Source organism: Microcebus murinus, chromosome 27 (assembly GCF_040939455.1).
Source record: "Microcebus murinus isolate Inina chromosome 27, M.murinus_Inina_mat1.0, whole genome shotgun sequence".
Classification (NCBI taxonomy): Eukaryota; Metazoa; Chordata; class Mammalia; order Primates; family Cheirogaleidae; genus Microcebus; species Microcebus murinus.
In genome coordinates, this window is record NC_134130.1 from 5,754,332 (window position 1) to 5,775,227 (window position 20,896).

The following is a 20,896-nucleotide window of genomic DNA, read 5'->3' on the forward strand; positions in this document are numbered from 1 at the left end:
GGGGGATATTCCGGCCGGTCCCCAAGCACAAGATGTGAGCGACACTTTGCTCTCAGAGAACTCCTATTTGCTTGGGAGAAACAAGTGGTCAAAGAACTGCACTGATTTGGGGACATCGTTGGAGACAGCTCTTCGGGGCAGACTTCCTGGAACATACAGGGCAGGGGTGATGGCGACATGAGTCCGGCCCCGAGGAGTGAGCGGGAGCTCAACGGCTGAGGAGGGAGACGGGCTTCAGACAGACCGGCCTGCGCAGACGGGTTTGGTGTGTGAGCAGCAGCAGCTTGTGGCCAATGGGACAGGGCCTGGGAGCTGTCCGTGGTGCTGCAGCTGGCACAGAGGAGCCGCCTGGGTGGCCTGAGCTTGCTTCCCTGCCTGTTTCTGTTTTGTTTTACGTTGTGGTAAAATACAAACAACATAAAATTTACATTTTTAACTATTTTTAAGTGCACAGCTCAGCGGCATGAAGCACATTCACACTGCCATGCAACCGTCCCCGCCCTCCGTCTCCAGAACTTTCTCGTCTTCCCAAACTGACGCTCTGTCCCCATGAGACAATCACTCCCCACCCCCACCCCAGCGCCCAGCACCCACCACCCTATTTCCCGTCTCTGTGGCTCTGACACCTCCAGGGACCTCCTGTGAGTGGAACCACACAGGACATGTCCTTCTGTGTCTGGCGTCTCTCACTGAGCACGATGTCCTCAGGGTCCCTCCACGCTGTGGCCTGTGTCAGAGCCTCGTCCCTTTTCTTGGCTGTGTGGTATTCCACGTGTGGACAGACCGCACTCTGTCTATCCATGCAACCGTGGACAGGCATTAGAGCTGTTTCCACCTTTTAGCTCATTGTGAATCGTGCTGCTGTGAGCGCGTATGTTCATGCATTTGCTTGTATACCAGTGTGTCCCTTTGGGTAGATACCTAGGAGTGGACTTGCTGGGTCCTATGGGGATTTATGTTTGACTTTTTTTTTTTTTTTTTTTGAGACAGAGTCTCACTTTTTTGTCCAGGCTAGAGTGAGTGCCGTGGCGTCAGCCTAGCTCACAGCAACCTCAAACTCCTGGGCTCAAGCGATCCTCCTGCCTCAGCCTCCCGAGTAGCTGGGACTACAGGCATGCGCCACCATGCCCGGCTAATTTTTTATATATATATCAGTTGGCCAATTAATTTCTTTCTATTTATAGTAGAGACGGGGTCTCGCTCTTGCTCAGGCTGGTTTTGAACTCCTGACCTTGAGCAATCCGCCCGCCTCGGCCTCCCAAGAGCTAGGATTACAGGCGTGAGCCACCGCGCCCGGCTATGTTTGACTTTTTGAGGAACTGCACGACTATCTTCCACGGCGGCTGCGCCGTGTTATGTTCCCACCAGCCATGCATGGGGGTTCCATTTCTCCCCAGCATTTGTTATTTTTCATTTTTTTAAAAAAATAAGGCCAGGCGTGGTGGCTCACGCCTGTAATCCTAGCACTCTGGGAGGCTGAAGTAGGAGGATTGCTCAAGGTCAGGAGTTTGAAACCAACCTGAGCAAGAGCGAGACCCCACCTCTACTATAAATAGAAAGAAATTAATTGGCCACCTAATATATATAGAAAAAATTAGCCAAGCATGGTGGCGCATGCCTGTAGACCCAGCTACTCAGGAGGCTGAGGCAGGAGGATCGCTTGAGCCCAGGAGTTTGAGGTTGCTGTGAGCTAGGCTGACGCCATGGCACTCACTCTAGCCTGGGCAACAAAGCGAGACTCTGTCTCAAAAAACAAACAAACAAGCAAAAAACCAAAAATAAATAAATAAATAAATAAACCTATCATAGTAGGCATGCAGTGGTATCTCACTGTGGTTTTGATTTGCATTTTCCTAATAACAGATAATATTGAGTCTCTTGCCATGTGCTTCTCAGCCATTTCTATACCTTCTTTGGAGAAGAAAGTGTTCATATCTTTGGCCCATTTTTGAGTTGGCTCGTTTGTCTTTCTGTTGTTGGGTTATAAGTATTGTTTATATATTCTGGACACTAGATCCTTGTAAGACATATGACTTGCAAAACTTTGTCCCATTCTGTAGGTTGTCTTTCGATGGAGTCCTTTGAAGCACAATGTATTTTATTTCGATAAAGTCCAAGTTATCTATTTTTCACCAAACAAGTGAAAAAATAGATAAATTGGTGTCATATTTAAGAAACTGCTATGTCACTGAAGGTCAGGAAGACTGACCCCTGTGTTTTCTTCTCAGAGTTTTATAGTTTTAGCTCTTATGTTGAGGTCTCTGGTTTATTTTGAGTTCAATTTTGCATTAATATATGACCCCTGCTTGTGACATGGGGGTCCAAATTCATTCTTTTGCATGTGCATATCCAGTTGTCTTGGCACCATTTGTTGATTAGATTATTCTTTCCCCATGAAGCACATTTTCTGTATCCTATTTCAATAAAATTAACATTAAAATGCAGTTGTGAAAATGAGGACTTTATGCTACTGGTGGGCACACAATTGGTGCCACTTTTCTGATGAACCCAGGTGCTGTATATATTGAAAACATATGTTTAAAATTTTGATGTTCTTTTTCATTATTTTTATTTATTTATTGTTTTTGAGACAGAGTCTCACTCTGTTCCCCGGGCTAGAGTGCTATGGCGTCAGTGTAGCTCACAGTAACCTCAAACTCCTGGGCTCAAGCGATCCTCCTGCCTCAGCCTCCCGAGTAGCTGGGACTACAGGCATGGGCCACCACGCCCAGCTAATTTTTTCTATATGTTTTCAGTTGGCCAATTAATTTCTTTATATTTTTAGTAGAGACTGAGTCTTGCTCTTGCTGAGGCTGGTTTGGAACTCCTAACCTCAAACGATCCTCCTACCTCGGCCTCCCAGAGTGCTAGGATTACAGGTGTGAGCTGCGGCGCCTTTTCCTCCCTCCCTCCCTCCCCCCTCCCTCCCTTCCTTCCTTCTTTCCTTCTTCTCTCTCTTTTTTTCTCCCCCCTCCCTTTCTTTCTTTCTTTCTTTTTTTTTTTTTTTTTGAGACAGAGTCTCGCTTTGTTGCCCAGGTTGGAGTGAGTGCCGTGGCGTCAGCCTAGCTCACAGCAACCTCAAACTCCTGGGCTCGAGTGATCCTTCTGCCTCAGCCTCCCGGGTAGCTGGGACTACAGGCATGCACCACCATGCCCGGCTAATTTTTTCTATATATATCAGTTGGCCAATTAATTTCTTTCTATTTATAGTAGAGACGGGGTCTCGCTCTTGCTCAGGCTGGTTTTGAACTCCTGACCTTGAGCAATCCGCCCGCCTCGGCCTCCCAAGAGCTAGGATTACAGGCGTGAGCCACAGCGCCCGGCCTCTTTCTTTCTTTCTTGAACAGGGTCTTGCTCTGTTGTCCAGGCTGGAGTGCAATAGCATCATCACAGCTCACTACAGCTTTGAACTCCTGGGCTCCAGTGATCCTCCTGCCTCAGCTCCGGAGTAGCTGGGACTACAAGTGTGCACCACCACACCCAGCTAATTTTTCTATTTTTTGTAGAAACTGGGGTCTTGCTATGTTGCCCAGGCTGGTCTCAAATTCTTGGCCTCAAGTGGTCCTTCTGCCTTGACCTCCCACAGTGCCAGGATTACAGGCATGAGCCACCATACCTGGCTAAATAAGCTCTCTTTAAACAGAAACAGACATAAAATGAGTATTGATCAGTTGGCAAAAATGTGGTGACCAGAAGCTGGCAGGAATCTAACCCGTGTTTCCCTTAGGAGTGATAGTCAGTATTCGCAAGCTCAGTGTTCATAGCGACTTTGTGGAGCAGAACTAGTGAGAATTGACTGTATCTACTTCTGAGAGCTGCTGTGAGGACTAGATCCGATTGTGCATAGAAAGTACTTAGCACAATGCTAGCAATAAATAATAGGAAAAACGATATTATGCCACCCAGAGAAAACACGACAACAAGCCCAGTTTGGTGACCAGGATGCAGCCCTCATTACCTAATTAGAACAGCGGGGACTTGGAGGGAGGCCATGGGTAATTACCACGCTGGATCTTGGCCAGGACATGGCAGGGGAGGCCACATTGGCCAGACCCACCAGACCATACCTAGTGGCCACACGTGGTCGTGAAGACACAGATGGAAGAATGCCATCTACTAAATCGTCAAATGTGGCTTCTCTTAGCACCCTGGGCTCTCCATGGCATCTGTCCAAGAAATAACTATCCCTGTATCTGGTCACTATAAGGTGACAAAGGAACACCACTCTTCGACAGCCAGCCAATGTGCTTTTTACTCTAACTCTCTTGCGATACTTCATTGTCAAAAAGCCAGAAGCCAGGCGCGGTGGCTCACGCCTGTAATCCTAGCACTCTGGGAGGCCGAGGAGGGTGGATCGTTTGAGCTCAGGAGTTTGAAAACAGCTTGAGCAAGAGTGAGACTCTGTCTCTACTAAACAAAAAGAAAAACAGAAAGAAATTAGCTGGACAACTAAAAAAAAAAAAAAATATATATATATAAATTAGCTGGGCATGGTGGTGCATCCCTGTAATCCCAGCTACTTGGGAGGCTGAGGCAAAAGGATCATTTAAGCCCAGGAGTTTGAGGTTGCTGTGAGCTAGGCTGACGCCACGGCACTCTAGCCCAGGCAACAGAGCTCTGTCTCAGAAAAAAAAAAAAAATCAAAAAAGCCAAAAGATTTGAAAGACTTAAGCAAAACAAAAGTTAATAGGACAAGACTTTTTTCTTTTCTTTTTTTTTTCAGTTGGCCAATTAATTTCTTTCTATTTTTTAGTAGAGGTGGGATCTTGCTCTTGCTCAGGCTGGTTTTGAACTCCTGACCTTGAGCAATCCACCCACCTTGGCCACCCAGAGTGCTAGGATTACAGGTGTGAGCCACCACACCTGGCCGAGACTCTTTTCTTTGAGACATACTCTCATACTATTATCCAGGGTGGAGTTCACTGGCATACTTACAGCTCACTGCAGCCTCCAACTCCTGGGCTCAAGCGATCCTCCCATCTCATCTTCCCCAGTAGCCGGGACTACAGGCGTCATCATGATTGGCAGATTTTTAATTTTTTTGTAGAGATGAGGTCTCACTATGTTGCCCAATTTGGTCTCTAACTCTTCTGGCTCAAGTGATCCTCCTGCTTTAGCTTTTCAAAGTGCTGGAATTACAGGCCTGAGCCACCTTGCCCAGCCAATAAAAGGAATGTGTCTCTGACACAGGCTGCAATGGGGAGGGACCTTGAGGACATCATGCTCGGGGAGAGAAGCCAGACACCAAAGGACATCTAGTGTGTGACTCCATTATACGAAATGCCCGTAACAGGCGAATCCATGAAGACAGGCAGTGGATTAGTGGTTGCCGTGGGCTGGGGGGAAGGAGGAACAGGGAGTGACTTCTAATGAATATGGCATTTCTTTTTAGGGTGATGAAAACGTTCTGGAATCTGACAGTGGTGGTTCTTGCCTAACTCTATGAATATACTGAAAACTATTGACTTGCACACTTTAAATGGGTGAGTTGTATGATATGTGAATTATATTTCAATAAAGCTGTTATTAGCTTTTAAAGTACCATAATGGTAATGCAAAGTTTGATTAAGATCGGCCTCCCTGCTTCTATGCTCCTCAAGGGCTGGCACAATGGCCGTGTCGCTTCCTGCCGCATCCCGCAAATGGCCCAGCCCACGGTAGGCGGCTCATTCGGTATCTCTCCAAACCGGCCACGACTGGAACACGACCTCTCCACCACGGCGCTGGGACACATGGGGCCGCGTCACTCTCTGTGGTGGGGCACTCTGGGCACTGCCAGCTGCTGAGCAGCCTCCCTGGCCTGCGCCCACTCGATGACAGCATCACCCCTCTAAGTCGTGACAACCACAAATGTCTCCACACAGCTCCAAGCCTCCCTTGGTGGCAAATTGCTCCTGGTTGAGAACCACCAACGTAGAGGCACCGGATATTTGAATCTGGGGCACCGCGTGGGCCTTTCGAAGTCCCCACATAAAAGCTGGTGGCCAAAAAAAAAAAAAAAAAAAAGCTGGCGGCCAGGGGGTGCGGGAGGGACACTGGGGACTTGGCCTTGTCCGCCCAGCCAGAGGGTGGTCAGCAGGGCTCCCAACCCCCCCATCTGGGACAAAGGGAAAGACCACCCGTGTAGGAGGGGACACTCAAGTGGCTGCCAGGACCCTGTAGGACAGGACCAGCTCGCGAGCAGGAAGCGCAAGGACGCTGTCCAAGGTGGGCCTGGGGCGCAGAGACGCTGACATGTGAGCAGTCAAAGGAGAGGCGGGGCTCCAAGCAAGGGGCGGGACTAGAAGAGGGGGGGCGGGGCTTGAATACAGCCACCGTCTGAGTGGTTAAAGGGAAGGCGGGGCTCTGAGTAAGGGGCGGGACTTGAGTTAGGGGGCGGGGCTAGGATACAGACTTCCCCATATAGGTGGTCAAAGGGAAGGCGGAGCTCCGAGCAAGGGGTGGGACAGCTCTCCACATCTGAGTGGCCAACGAGAAGGCGGGGCTCTAAGTAGGAGGCGGGGCTTCCTCACGGGCAGGGCTCGAGACAGCGTCCCCCATTGGCAGAGAAGGAAGTGGGAGGGCACGAGCTTCGCGCAAGGGGGCGGGGCCTGGGGCGCGTGGCGGGGCGCGAGGGGCACGCGGCTCGGGGGCGGGGCCGTGACGTCACGGGCCTCGCCGGGCTCCGGGAAGACGCCAAGATGGCAGCGAGTAGCTGTTGCGGCTCCGGGCAGGCTGCCGGCCCGCAGCACAGGTAACGGCCCCGCCGCCCGCCCGCCTGGCCCTTCCCCCGTCCCCCGTCCCCCGCCCCCCGCGCCCAGCCCAGGCCCCGACCCCGGGCCGGAGAAGCCGCGCTGTGAGGAGCCGCAGGGCAGCTTGTGGGTCGGAACTGGCGGGACGCGGCTGGGACGCTGACTTGTGTCAGGGGGAGCGGGGAGGGGGCTCCTGACCTGGGAGGGCCGGGGGGCCATGGTGGGGATGGAGGCCGGGCTGGGCCCTGGGGAGAAGGTGGAGATCTAGGGGGCGTACCTGGCCGGGCGGGCAGGGGCGGGAGCTGACCCCTGCTGGGGGTAGGAGGGAAGAAAGCAGAGTCCTGAGGGGACCTGACCTGGCAGGGGAAGAGACCTGGGGCGGGAAGACAGGGACCTCGGAGGTGACAGAGAGAGGGGCAGAGATGGAGGGGGAGGCCGAGACTTGGTGGGGAGCAGACTCAGCATGGGGCAAGGTCCTGAGGCCCAATACCGGTGGGCACCGGAGGTTTCCAGGGAGCTGGGCCCCTGCCGCGACAGTGAGGAAGGAGATTGAGCTCCACCTGGGTATGTGGATATTTACGACCTAGTATAGGATGTGGACCCAGGCATTGGGGAGGGGAGGGGGGCTGAAGGAGAGATGGGGGGCAAAGACTGGGAACCCGCAGGGCAGGAGGGCTCAGTAGGTAGGGATGCAGGGTGGGAGGGGGTAGGTCTGTAACCCAGATATGCAACCACACTCCCCACCCTTCTCTGTACTCCTTGGAGCAACTCTTCTGTCGTCAGTCTGTCTGTCACCCAAGACCCCTGTGGCAGTTTCCAGCTGGTATTTCTCACAGCCCTTTGCTGAGCCCCCAGAGATGCCAGCCACCCCTTAGGCACCCAGTATTAGTAGATGACCTCACCTTTCATTACTACTCCATTTCATAGATGACCACACCTGTCATTAACACTCTATTTCAGTGCGTCAGAGGTAGACTGAGGCTACTGTTTCAATCTCATGCTGTGGAGAGTGATGGTTGAGATTCTGCTGTGGTCTTTCTCGTGGAGCCATAGAGAAACCTGCCAGGGCTTAGACACGAGGACAGTGGAGATTAGGAGGCAACCTAATGTTTTCCGCACCCGGAGCGGTTTCTGCGGTGCAATATTTGGCTAATCATGGATTTTCTGTCAAGGAAAGTCTCTGTCACCTGCTGTTTGCCTGGAACAGGGCATTTAATTTTTATTTTGTCTTGTCTTTGGTTTCCTTCACCCTTAAAGGTATTCTGAGGCAGGGCTCAGCTAGTCACAGGATGTAGGAGACGGGACGCTTGGAAACACCTGGCCTCTCTCTTTCCTTGCTAGCTCTTTCTTCTTTTTTTTCCCCACCCCGCCCTCCAGTGCCCATTGTCAGAAACTTGTTTCCTCTTTCTCTCTTTTTCTTTCTTTCGCCAGTCATGTTCTTCAGTCAGATGTGGACAATCACTAATGTCATGCTTTCCATTTGGGTTATCTTCTGGAGGGGAAATTGAATGTTTACGCTCTTCAAATAGGTAATTACTGAGCAGCAGTAGATATCTATGTCACCTGCTCAATTACTGATTGGGATTTGTACTTCCTCATGTTAGTGCAGCCACCGTCTGTATCCTGATGATTTAGGCGATAATATACATGTAACCAGGGTGTAAAAGTGTCACGAACCACGTGTGGAGTCTGTCTTTAGAATCATCTCCAAGACAGTGTGTTACTCCTTGTGAAAAGAGTAGAATCATAGCAAAATACATTTCGGTCTCATCAGACCATGACACAAGATCATCTGCATTATTTGAATGATTTTAAATTAACCAGAAATTCTCTCTTTGGGAGAAACGACTTTTGCTTGGAAACTTGGCCGCTTTTAAAGTACATGTGCTTTATGTCCCGTGCCCTAGGAAAGCTCGTTGGATGGCTGGTCTCATGAGTACCAGCTTTCTGGTAGATTTAGACAGCAGTGCTTGGAAAGTCCATTTCTTGAATTGCCAAAGCAAAGACGACAGTTTATTTCTGCAGAGTGTTGAGTGGGCTTTCTTGTCTTATAAAACTGCTAACCATAGCCCTGGTGAGGAACATTCCCAATTTTGCCACCCGCAGCAGGGCGGGCCTGAGCTGTTCAGCTGTTGGCCAATGAGAACTGAATGCATATTCACTCTGAACGGCATAAAAAAGTTTGCAAGTGCCTATCATTAATGTTGATTATCATTTATTTTCTTTATTATGGTCTTACAAATCTCTATTTTAAAATTTTGTTTTGTTATCAATTAATTCATTTATTTACTTATTTTAGAGATAAGGTCTCACTCTGTTGCCCAGGCTGGAGTGCAGTGGTGTAATAACAGCTCTCTGTAGCCTTGAACTCCTGGGCTCAAGCGATCCTCCTGCCTCAGCCTCCCGAGTAGCTGGGACTACAGGTGGCACCATCACACGCAGCTAATTTTTCTATATTTTATAGAGATGGGGTCTTGCTACATTGCCCAGGCTGGTCTCAAACTCCTGGCCTCAAGCAATGCTGCTAAAGTGCTGGGAGTGCAGGTGTGGCCACCGTCCCTAGCCATGGTCTTATGGATCTCATGAGTCCTTGTTAGGGTTTGAGTTAGTGCTGCAGGTGTTCAGAATCATGGATTGAGCCCACGCGGAAAATCGAAGCGGACAGTGGCGTCTAATGAGCACCGACTGCCTCGCGTGGTTGAGGCCAAGGAAACCCAGCAGGGTCTGTCTGTCACGAGGACACCGACAGCCCAGAGCTGCACACTGACAGTCCAGACCGGCGGAGAGTGCCAGGCTGGCGTCTCCGCTGTCCTGTCACAGTTCCCCCAGTGTCGCACAGCCGGCTGCTGTGCCCTCGGGTTCTTGTTAAAGCGAAACACGAGGACGGCTGGATCTGGGCGAACACTTGATTTCCTGTCAGGAGGAGCTCTGTAACTTCCAGCATCAATTTCAAGCTGAATTCCTTCCCCTGCAGAATGTCGGGAGTTGGTGGTCCGGCTCGGACCCCGTGAGGCTCTGAGGGCGACGGGTAATGGTGACAGTTGCTGGTTGTTGGTTCTCTGCACTATGTAAGTCCCGGGCACTCTATGTCCATTGAGTCCTCACCGTCATCCGTTGAGGTGGGTGTTATTGTGCCCATTTTGCTTATGAGAAAAGTGAGGCCCAGGGGTGCAGTAGGTATGGAGGGTCTGGCTAGGAGTCAGGGGCTAGGAGTCAGGACTGCGTGGCTCCCCAGCCAGCTCCTTGCTGTGCAGTGGGGTTTACGTGAGGCTGGGGAGATGGTGGCTACGTGGCCAACCCAGCCTTGACCACGTCCGCGTAGACGTGGTGCCTGCTGGTAGGGAGACCCTGTCGTTTCCATTCGGTACACCGTCACCTGGCCGGGCGGGCCAGGTCTGTGGTCGGGGCTGCATTCTTCAGACATTAAGAAAACCCTCCCCAGGGTGGGTAAGCTGAGAAAGCGCCCAGCCCCGCGGCGCTGGGAAGTAAAGATGTCCCAGCCGGATCCCTCAGAAGTCTGTCCCCGTTTCATGTGGGAAAAGCCTTATCGCTGGAGGACCGAGTGCACAGTGGCCCGGATGCACCCGGTGATTCAAAGGGGCGGGGCGGGGCGGCGCCCAGCCGACAGGACCCTCCCGTCCCGCCGGGTTGGACATCGGGCGGTCCTGAGGGCTCTGCGTCCAGAGTCAGCACCGGTTTGGGTTGTGGTCGAGGCTTTGCCTTGTTCAAGTGGCTCATTCACGTGAGCCGGGTGGCACCGTCTAATTCAGACCAAAATCAGGGATAATGGCCGTGTGCGCGTGCGCATGCGCGAGTGCGCAGCCGGTCTCTGAAACCGGATCTTACTGCCAGTAAGACAGATCTGCGCGCGCTGTGCCTGGCGCGTCCCCGTGATCACACCGGCGTTTGCCGCTGCACGTGGGAGTGGGCTCTGCAGACCCCCGGGCAGCGCCAGCCCGCCTGCGCATGCTCGCAGGCCCCCCGGAGGACTGCGCCAGAGCCGCGCGGGGCGGGCCTTGTCTCAGCGCGGCACGGGCGGCCGCTCTCCGCCGGGACTTCGGCTGGCGCGTGTGCCCTGCTGCGGCGCTGTGCCCGGGCTGACAGGCGAGTCGCTGCTGAGCTGTCGCGGAAGCGAGTCCGTCACCGCAACGGAACGAGGTTCTCAGCCCTGTGATTCCAGGAAAAGCTTTTTTACCCGCTTGATTTTTTTTTCTCGGACACTAAATGTTTTCGGCTCATTTTTTTGTGTTCTCATTGAGTTATTCAGCGCGATGTTCAACACAAATCCTCGGCATGTGCAAACAGGGTGACCGGTCTTCCAGGCCGTCCCTGAATCCTGCATCTCACTGTGGTTCCACACTGGTGTCCTTCCACAGCGAGGCCTGCACTCACGGTCTGACCTGTCCCTTCGGAGCAAGTGAGAGCACGTCCCAAAGGAAGGGGACCTGGACTCCTTGGAGGAATCCCTTCCGTCTTCCGGGCCTCAGGGTCCCCTTGAGTTTGGTGACTGTGTGAATTAAATGATATCAATGGGTTTTGTCACCTTTGCATTCCAAGATCTAATCTAGAAGATGTACCCCAAAGAGTTAGACTTTCCAAAACAAACAGACCAAAAAGCCATCAAAAGACGTTATCCCGGGGCCCACAGGTGAGAATTCCAGGCAGGGCTGGTAAATACGCATCTTTGTAGCTCTTTGTAGCATTTCAGGTTGTTGGGAAAAAGAAAAACAAGTGCGTTGACACAGCTGGGGTCACATACTGCTTTGCCCAAGCGCCCGGGTCCGTTGCTTCCCCCAGTTTCCTGCCTGCACGCTCCCTTCCCGGCGCCGGTCCTTGTCATCACAGAGACAGCAGCTGTCACCGATGTAGTGACTCTTACTGTTCCCCGACTACTACTCTCTGCTCCTCAGCACAAGTCAGACATGGAGAATTGGCAGCCTGCAGGCTGCATGTGCGCCTCACCCCTGCTTTCTGTGGCCTGCGCGGAGGCTTTTCCCTTGTTTTATTTGAATTGTCAGCTTTTAAAAATTGGGAGATCTCACAAAAACCCTGATTTTTAGCATCGCTTAATATTAGAAGCTCTGGGTCAGGCGTGGTGGTTCAAGCCTATAATCCCAGCACTGTAGGAGGCCAAGGCGGGAGGATCACTTAAGGCCAGAGGTTCGAGACCAGCCTGGGCAACATAGTGAGACCCTGTCCCTACCAAAAAAAAAAAAAAGAAAATAGCCAGGTGTGGTGGCGCACGCCTATAATCCCAGCTACTCAGGAGGCTGAGGTGAGAGGATCCCTTGAGCCCAGGAGTTGGAGGCTGCAGTGAGCTGTGATTGTACCACTGCGCTCCAGCCTGGGCGACAGAGCAAGACTTTGTTTCTAAAAACAAAATTGGAAGCTCTGGCAACCCCGGCTACGTTGTAAGCTGCTACTGTGCTGGGCCCTGTGTTACGAGAGTTTTGTTTAACTGCCACATCGTCCCATTTTACAGGTGAGTAAACAGGCTGAGAAAGAGAAAGTTGCTCACTCAAGGCCCCGCAGTGGGCAGAGCCAGGATGGGAAGCCGGGCTGTCTGGCTCCAGACCCCATGCCCATCCCGCTGGGCTGGGATTTTCCTCCAGTTCCTGAGCTTGCGATCCCGTCCCCACGCAGCACAGTGTCGTCACACGCCCAGCCTCGTCTGCACCTCCGTGCCGCAGGGATGTCCCGTTGCCTGCGGGGCTGTAGCTCACGGCTGTGGTTACGTGGCAACGCAGGGAGGCCAGTACAGCTGCAAGAAGAATTTACCACACATTTCCCAGGAGGAGGGGTGGCCACACCACGCAGGGCCCCCTGCGAGCCAGCGGGGGGCCGGTGGGAGGCAGGAGCGGGAATGTGGGTGAGCCCTGGGCAGGCCGCAGCTCAGGGCTGGCCAGTTTGCACCTTCCCGGGGGCTCTGGGCTGCAGGGGTGGCTCTGGTCACCTGGTGCCTGCGGCTGTGGTTTGAACGTGTAGGTGTTGGCAGCGTGCTGGCGTTAGGTGGTTAGGCCGCGGGTCCCTCTCTCACGAGCGAGCGGGACTTGGGCCCTTAGCACAGAGGCGCCAGGCAGCGCCGGGCCGGGCCGGGCTGGCTCGCTCGCTCTCCCGGAGGACGCAGCGCGAAGACCCTCGCCGGAAACCCGGTGCCGCGCCTTGACCCCCAGCTTCCCGGCCGCCGGCACTACGACAAAATAAACTTGTTTATAAATTGCCCCGTCTGGTGTCCGTTGTAGCCGCACAGATGGGCCGAGACACTGGCCCTGGGGTGACAGGGCGGGCAGAGTGGCTCCTGTGCGGGCGTTAGAGACGGGAGGGCTGGGAGCGGACTCGGGGCCGGGGGACCTGTGTGTGGCGGGTGCCCCTGCCAGGCCCTTTGACAGCTCTTAAGACTTGGCTGTGCGGGCGTGCCAGCAAACGTCACAAGACATGAAATAATAAAAAAACGTGGCCAACACAAGGACGGCTCGCTCTCCCCACAGCCCCGGCCCTGCCTCCCTCCTCTTCCGTGCGACTTTCTGACTTCGCCCCCACCCCCACCCCCAGCGTCACTCTCAGGGCCTCAGACCCTGACTCGGGCGTCACCATCCCCTCTCAGGCCTTGGGGATCCCACGTCCAGGCTGTGTCCCCAGCGGTTCTGCTGCTGTCCTCGGCGACATGCAGTGTTGACGTAGCCGGACCTTCCAGAGCACGGGCCTCGGCGTCCTCGCCGACGTGCCACCCAGACCAGCGCTCCGGCCTGCTGTCGCCTGGCCCTGAGCTGGCGGCATTTAAGGGGCTCCGCGAAACCAACGTAGTCAGACAGCAGCAGAGCGCAGGTGGCCTGTAGAGCCTGAAACATTTGCTCTTTGGCCCCTCATAGAGGGGTTTCCGCGAGCCTGGTGGCTTGAAACGGCGCTAGTTTACTGTCTCAGAGTTCTTGAGGTCACAGGTCCCACAGTCTTCCTGGGCCCCTTCCTGCCTCTTCCTCTCCTGGCCGCTGTGGCATTCCTTGGCTCGTGGTCCCAACGCTCCCGTCTGCTTCTGTCATCTCGTCACCTTCTGTCCTTTGACCTGCAGCTCCTGTGTGGACGTCAGGCCCGCCCAGATGTCTCCTAAACCCCGACATCCCGCCGCCTTCCCTGCAGCAGGGCCACCTGCAGGCGTGACCCCAAGCTTGGGGGTCGTCCCTTCTTCCTCCCCACCCTCAGCCCACCCCCCGCACTGCTCCCTGCCGCCGCCACAGCCTCTCGCCCGCACTCCGGGCCTCCACTCGTCTGCTCCTGCCCCCGTTTCAACCTGTTCCCGGCCCCTCAGCCAAAGAGGCTCGACCACGGGCAGAGCGTGCCCCTCCTCTGCGGGATCTCCGGGGTCTCAGGGCAACAGCTGAAGCCCCTGCGCCGCTGGCCCGTGAGACCCACCCACCCCAGCCGTTCCCCGACCTCTGCTCGGCCACGCTGCCTTCTGGAACAGTCCAGATTCTGCCCACTTCGCAGGAAGAGCTTCGTCTGCCCAAATGTGCTTCCCTGGCGTTCCCCAAGCTGCGCCCCCTCCTCCCCGCCACCCCACGGAGAAACGCGGCCCCTGACACTTCAGCCCCTGTCTGTGCTTCGCTCTCCTCCACAGCATCTAGAATCTTCCCACCGCCCTATAGACTGGTCGATTATCCTGCTTATTAGTCATCTGCCCCTGGGTGTCACCACGTCCCTCCACAAGGACGGGACTTTGGTCCTTCGGCTCCCAGCTGCTAGAATGGCACCTAGCTAAATGCACCTGGCATTGAGCCACCTGTGCACACATCAGTGGCACTTAGCACATTCACAATGTCGTGTGACCATCACCTCTAACTCCAGAATACATTCGTCACCCCAGAAGGAAGCCCGGTCCCCAGTCAGTGTCTGTCCTCCCTGCCTGAATGAACTCGGTCCTGGATAACCAAGGATTCCTCCCGTCCTGGACAAGCACAGTTTCTCAGCGTGCAGCCAGCAAGAGCAACACGATTGATCTTTAAAATGCCTCAGGCCACTTGGTGGTGCCTCAGAAGGCCCATAGTGACATTTTTTTTTTTTAACTTAGCCAAAAGATGGTCTTCCTTGTTCCAAAAATGTAAGTGATTTTTCTGCTGGTGAGATTTAAAATAGAATTTAAAAATTCACATTTCTAAAAAAAACCCTGAAGGAAGCAGCCTAGCGGAGGGGCCCAGCGCTCACTCCCTATGGGAATGTACAGGGGACTTTTCCCGTCCTGGCGCGCCCGTCGCACTTGTCCTACGCCAAGTTCCTGTCCCACTTGTGCGCGCCATGGCCCCTCCGTGGTTTCCCTCCAGGACGCAGGAACCTCAGTTTCTTTATTGTTGAAACAGTCTCGCTCTGTCGCCCAGGCTGGAGTGCAGCGGCCTCATCACAGGTCACTGCAGCCTCCAACTCCTGGGCTCAAGCGATCCTCCTGCCTCAGCCTCCCCAGTAGCTGGGACTACAGACCATGCCCGGCTAATTTTTTCTATTTTTGGTAGAAACGGGGTCTTCCTCTTGCTCAGGCTGGTCTCAGACTCCTGGCCTCAAGCGATCCTCCTGCCTCGGCCTCCCAGAGTGCTGGGATTACAGGCGTGAGGAATGACCCTCCTGTTCAAGTTCAACTTTCTTTGGAGACTCTTGATGTTCGGAAAAAGACCCGCCCCACGAGCAGGTTATCTGGGAAGTGGTGGAACAGGTTTGAGTCCCGACTTTGCTACGTAGGGCGCCTCGGTTTTCTCACCTGTAAATCAGGTACAAGGACAGTCCCAGCCTCACGGCAACGTTGTGAGATTGCGTTAATCTGTGAAAAGCGCTTCAGACTGTGCGTGGGCTCGTGGCAAGGCCTCCACGATGTTCAGGGTCACGGGACGTGCTATAGGAAGGGAAGCCGTGCGGCTCGCGTCCAGTGTCAGCTGGAACGCCTGCACCTGCTCAGGTGCGCCCCGGAACCGGGTCTGATCCAGTCGGCTCCTGTGTGTGTTTGTGGTTCCAGCGTCCCGCCTCCGCCAGCCCTTCCCGAGCCCGCTCCTGGAATGGGCCCCGCCGCGGGCCAGGCCTTGCCCCCAGCCGCCCCAGTGGGGCACGGCGGGCACCCGCCCCACGAGGGCCAGGACTTTGCTCCCAGCACCCAGCGCCAAGAACCCGGCCCCACGCCCACCGCCACGGCCGCCTACCAGGTACCCCTCTCTTCTGTGCCCAGAGTCGCTGGACAACATCGGTGCCGTCGTGTGGGTGGGCGCGGTGGGCTTCCCCTGTCTGAGCCCTTTCTCTATGGCGTCTCCACCATGACCTTTCCTTCTGGCGTTTTCTGTGTGCAAGAGGTGGGGAAGGATCAGACCAGAGTCGCTCCCTCAGGGAGCAGGGGGAAAACTGCCGCACTGCCACCTCCAAAGGGGAGCCCCAGGCAGCTTTGGGGGACAGTGGCCCACAGAGCCGTGTTACCCAGGGGGTGGCCCTGAAGGAGGAGGAGGGTCTCGTGGGTTGGGGGCCCCTCCCTGGTCGGGGCAGTCGGCCTTGGCCATGTGGCCCCAGACAGACCGGGACACCCTCGCCCTCCTCGCCCCTGGGGCCCTGCCCACAAAGGGACCCGGTGACGCAGAGGTGTCCTGCGGGGATGAACAAGTGTGGCCTCACCTGTGGCCCGGAGTGGCTTTTCCCTAGCCGTCTGTGACTCTCCCTCGGGCACCCCCACACAGGGCGGTGACAGCGTCGGACGGTCGGCAGCCACCAGCAGTGACGGGGACAAGCGGCACTTGCAGCCTGCTGCCCGCCCCGCCGGACACACGGCCCCGGGCGCGCTCCACCAGCCAGGTGGGTCGTCCCCGCGGCACAGGGACAGCCTCAGTGACGTCGAGACCCAGACGGTCTAGACTCGCAGGCGGGGCTGGGGCCATCTGGCTGTCGGGGCTGTGTTCTTGTGCTCGTCCTAAAGTCTCAGGGTGGCAGGCCATCGGGTGTGACAGTGTGAGAACTGAAAATGAAAACTAAAATAATTTTTTTCAAGGGAGGTTTCCCGGGGGTGCAGGAGGTAGGGTGTGTGGCGGACGCGGGTGTCAGAGCCGGGGGACACGTGGCAGCGGGTTCCGGGCACAGCCCTTCTCCCCGTGGCACGGGAGGAAGCGGAGTTGGGAAGGGGGTGGCGGGCGAAGGTCACTCGCGAGTCATGTGGGACCCAGGCCCAGCTCAGATGTCTAGCGTGGTCCCGCGCACTGAGTCCGGCCCATCCACAGGCCGGGGCCAACGGGGGTGGGGGTGACCTGCCACAGCGGGGGCAGTGGCGGGTTGGCCCTGCGGGAGCCCGTGCCTGTCTCGTAGGGACCACAGGCGGCCACGAGCAGCCCAGCCCCTGGGGTGGTCACAGCCACGCGCAGCCCTCGAGACAGGTGCCCCTGGCGGAAGCCGGGCAGCCAGAGGGTGCCTCAATCTCAGACTACGTCTACCCCACGGTGACAAGTGTCCAGCCTGAGGCGTCCACCGTGCCCTCCTACCCTGCGCCCTCCTACGACCCCGCCCACGCCCTGTACACAGGTAGGACGAGTGTCCCTGCGGCCCGGCGCCCGCGTGGGCAGGGGTCTGTCTGCTCCTGCGGTCGCGGGCGGGGTTGGCGCGTCTCCCCGCTCGCTCTCCCTCTCACTGTCTCCCTGCCCCTCAGGTCCGAACTACCCCGGCTACGACGTGCTGGTGTACCCTGCAGCCCGTCTCCACTGTCCTCCGCCCCCGCCTCCCCCAGAGCCCCCCCAGCAGCCGCCACCCAGGCAGCCTTCGTCACCCGTGGATGGTTCTGGAAGCAGCCCTGGGCCCGACTCGAAGCTACCGTCACCCAACAAGCCTCCGAAAGCCCAGCAGGGCCCCAGGCAGCCCCAGCTCCACTATTGCGACATCTGCAAGATCAGCTGTGCGGGCCCCCAGGTCAGCCACCCCCCCAGGCAGGGCCGAGGTCAGAGCCGAGTGTGTCGCCAGGGACGGGGCTGCCGCCTGCCAACGCCAGGCCTGTTAGTGAACTTGCACCGCGAAGTGCACGTCAGAATGGCCTTAAAGTGGCCCCACCGGGGCCCCAGTGGAAGAAACGGAGCTGGGCCCGGCATTGACAGTGGCCCTGCTGGCCTGGTCTCGGACACCAAGGCGGCTGGCGGTGGCATCTCTGGGGGCCGTCTGGACACAGGAGCCGGACACTGTGCTGAGCCTAAAGCATGTGCATTTGTGTGTACGTGTGTGCACGTGTACATGTGCATACGTGTTTGCACGTGGTGCACATGTGTGTGCACATTCATGTGCCTGTGCTTATGTGTGCATGTGCATGCATGTTCATGTATGCATGTGCTTATGTGCATGCATGTGTGTGCTCCTGCACACATGTGTGTTTGCAGGGCGGTGTGTGTTGGGGACACACAAGTGAAGCTCTCTTCAGGGAACACTCAAGCCTGAGGTCGCAGAGCCCGGGCATAACCGAGCTGGAGTCGTGGGCTCCTTATCTGGGAAGATAATTAGACCCTAGAGCTCAGTCACATCCTCGTGTTCCTTTGTTTTTAATATGCTCTGGGCCGAGGGGAGACACTGAGCGTGCAACCGCTGGCTCTGGGGACGTGCAAGAAGCCTCCAGAAAATCTCATCAGCCCCCCCCCACACACACACACACAGCTGAGGGGAGGGGCGGGGCCCAGCTCAGGGCCAGCTGGGCCCTCCCACCCATCACCCTTTCCTGGCCGACCACAGCCTGGCCCCTGGGTTGGTGGCCCAGCCCACCCTGCAGTGACCAGAGCTGGCAGCGTGGCCTCTCTGAGCCTCTCTCCTCACGGGGTGGGATGTGGTGCCAGGATCTGCCTTCCCAGGTGGTCATGGTGCCCAAACGGGTCGGCCCTCAGCACAGCGCTGGCTTGCAGGCGACGTGCCTCAGAGACGTCAGCTCTCCTTCCTGGATTTTTGCTAATACTGCACTTTTTTTTTTTTTTTTTTTTTTTTGAGACAGAGTCTCACTTTGTTGCCCAGGCTAGAGTGAGTGCCGTGGCGTCAGCCTAGCTCACAGCAACCTCACACTCCTGGGCTCAAGCGATCCTCCTGCCTCAGCCTCCCGAGTAGCTGGGACTACAGGCATGCGCCACCATGCCCGGATAATTTTTTGTATATATATTTTTAGTTGGTCAATTAATTTATTTCTATTTTTGGTAGAGATGGGGTCTCGCTCAGGCTGGTTTCGAACTCCTGACCTTGAGCAATCTGCCCGCCTCGGCCTCCCAGAGTGCTAGCATTACAGGCGTGAGCCATCACGCCTGGCTAATACTGCACTTTTTAAGTTGAAATTTTTACCGAGATAATTGTAGGTGCACGTGCAGTTACAAGAATTCAAGCCAGGTGCAGTGGCTCACGCCCGTAATCCCAGCACTGTGGGAGGCTGAGGCAGGAGGATCACTTAAGGCCAGGAGTTCGAGACCAGCCTGGGCGAGAGCCAGATCCCATCTCTACCAAAAATTTAAAAATTTTCAGGGCATGGTGGCTGTACCTGTAGTCCCAGCTACTGGGAAGGCTGAGGCAGGAGGATCGCTTGAGCCCAGGAGTGGGAGGCTGCAGTGAGCTATGATGAAGTCACTGCACTCCAGCCTGGGTGACAGAACAAGACCCTGTCTCTTAATAAAACAAATAAATTACATACAGACAGCGGCTGAGGACCATAGGAGACTGTGTACGTGTTGAGGGCGTTTGGAAACCTCCCCGCCGGGCCGAGGGTGGGGAAGAGCCGCCTCTGGCCGCGTGACCCTGGGCGGATGGAACATGTGACTCCCCCACGCGGAGCCTCCCCCACGTGGAGCCCCTCGGCTCTTAGCGGGTTTCTAAAAAGGAAGCGGGCGCTGCGTCATCCGGGCAGCACGTGCCCCTGCCCAGTGTCCGAGGCCACATTCCGAAAGCCCGGCTTTCCCATGGCCGCAGCCCCGCCAGCTGCGCATGTGGTCCCCTGCGCAGGCTCCCTCGGGAAGCCGTTTCCAGAAAAGGGAGGAAACCTTGTGCCTCGTAGTCCCAGCTTCCGAGGCCGATAGCTGGACGTCACAAGGACCCCTGAAGCTCTCGGGCGCCAGTGTGGGGACAGGGCCTCTGTCACCCGCGAGCCGAGTTCCCACCAGCTAAGCCTGCAGGTGGCCTTCGGGCCAGGGGTGGTGTCCGCTGGGTGGACGCCCCCTCATGCCGCCTCTCGCCCCTGCCACAGACCTACCGGCAGCACCTGGAAGGGCAGAAGCACAAGAAGAAGGAGGCGGCTCAGAAGACGGGCGCGGGGCCCGACGGCAGCCCGCTCGGGGGGCAGGGCCCGCTGCGCTGCGGGCTGTGCGCCGTGTCCTGCACCGGGGCGGACGCCTACGCGGCGCACATCCGGGGCGCCAGGCACCAGAAGGTACGAGCCCCCACCCCGCCCTGGGGGAGCCCGTGGGAGACCCCGGGACAGCCCTGTGACGTTGGAGCCCAGAGGAGCTTCCCCTGCCCCGGGTCCACGAGTCCCTGTCCCAGTAATAAAAAGGGTCCCCACTCACCACACAAATGTGTGAAGCCATGCCTGGACTCGCGCCCCGGCCTCCAGGAAAGCTTGGTGTTGGGTGTGGCCACAGACAGTCCTGTGGTGGGACCCCACGGCATGTCCCATCTGGGGTCTTCCTCCTCCGCTTCCTGCCTTCATGCCAGTGTCTCCCTGTGGCCTTCACAGGCCTGTGTTACGTCACCTTATGGGGGCAGATGGAGCCCCCATGTGGGGGCTCCCTGCCCGGTGGTGTCATCCAGCAGGAGGGTTGGGAAGTCCCTGTCCCACTGTCCTACTGCCCCAGCTCTCAGGCCCCCGTTGGCCCCCCAGGCCTCACCCCCCCCTCAGCTGGGGACAGGCTCACGAGGGAGGAGCGGACGGCATGGCCGAGGGGCCGGGTGGGCCCGCCTGGTCTGGCCCCTGCTAGGCTGGGGCTCGGTGTGGGGGTCAGGGAGGCCACACGGGGTGGGGCAGGGCGGGCCTGAGCCGTGAGCACGTGTCAGGCCTAGAGCTGGCCGGCGTGTCCGAGGCGGCCGTCAGCACGTGCCTGGAGCCCGCGGGGCAGCCCCGTCCAGCCGGAGCCTTGTGCTGGGCGCCTTGCCCGCAAGTGCTGGGGACACCCTTCCCGCCTCGGGGGGCTGGCGTCTCGCCTGAGCGTGGCCCTGAC

The 20,896-nt window shown here is 56.6% G+C and overlaps 1 protein-coding gene across 1 annotated transcript in view; it reads left to right on the forward strand.

The window, feature by feature from the left end:
- Positions 1–6,670: 6,670 nt before the first annotated feature.
- The window catches only part of ZFR2 (zinc finger RNA binding protein 2), a 28,288-nt gene continuing 14,062 nt past the window's right edge, over positions 6,671–20,896 (forward strand). The window contains exons 1-7 of the mRNA XM_075997966.1: positions 6,671–6,733; positions 15,724–16,150; positions 16,263–16,352; positions 16,427–16,594; positions 16,763–17,258; positions 17,383–17,639; positions 19,927–20,109. Of these exons, the coding sequence (XP_075854081.1) occupies positions 6,681–6,733; positions 15,724–16,150; positions 16,263–16,352; positions 16,427–16,594; positions 16,763–17,258; positions 17,383–17,639; positions 19,927–20,109 (1,674 nt within the window). The 5' untranslated portion in view covers positions 6,671–6,680. The remainder of the gene's footprint in view (positions 6,734–15,723; positions 16,151–16,262; positions 16,353–16,426; positions 16,595–16,762; positions 17,259–17,382; positions 17,640–19,926; positions 20,110–20,896) is intronic.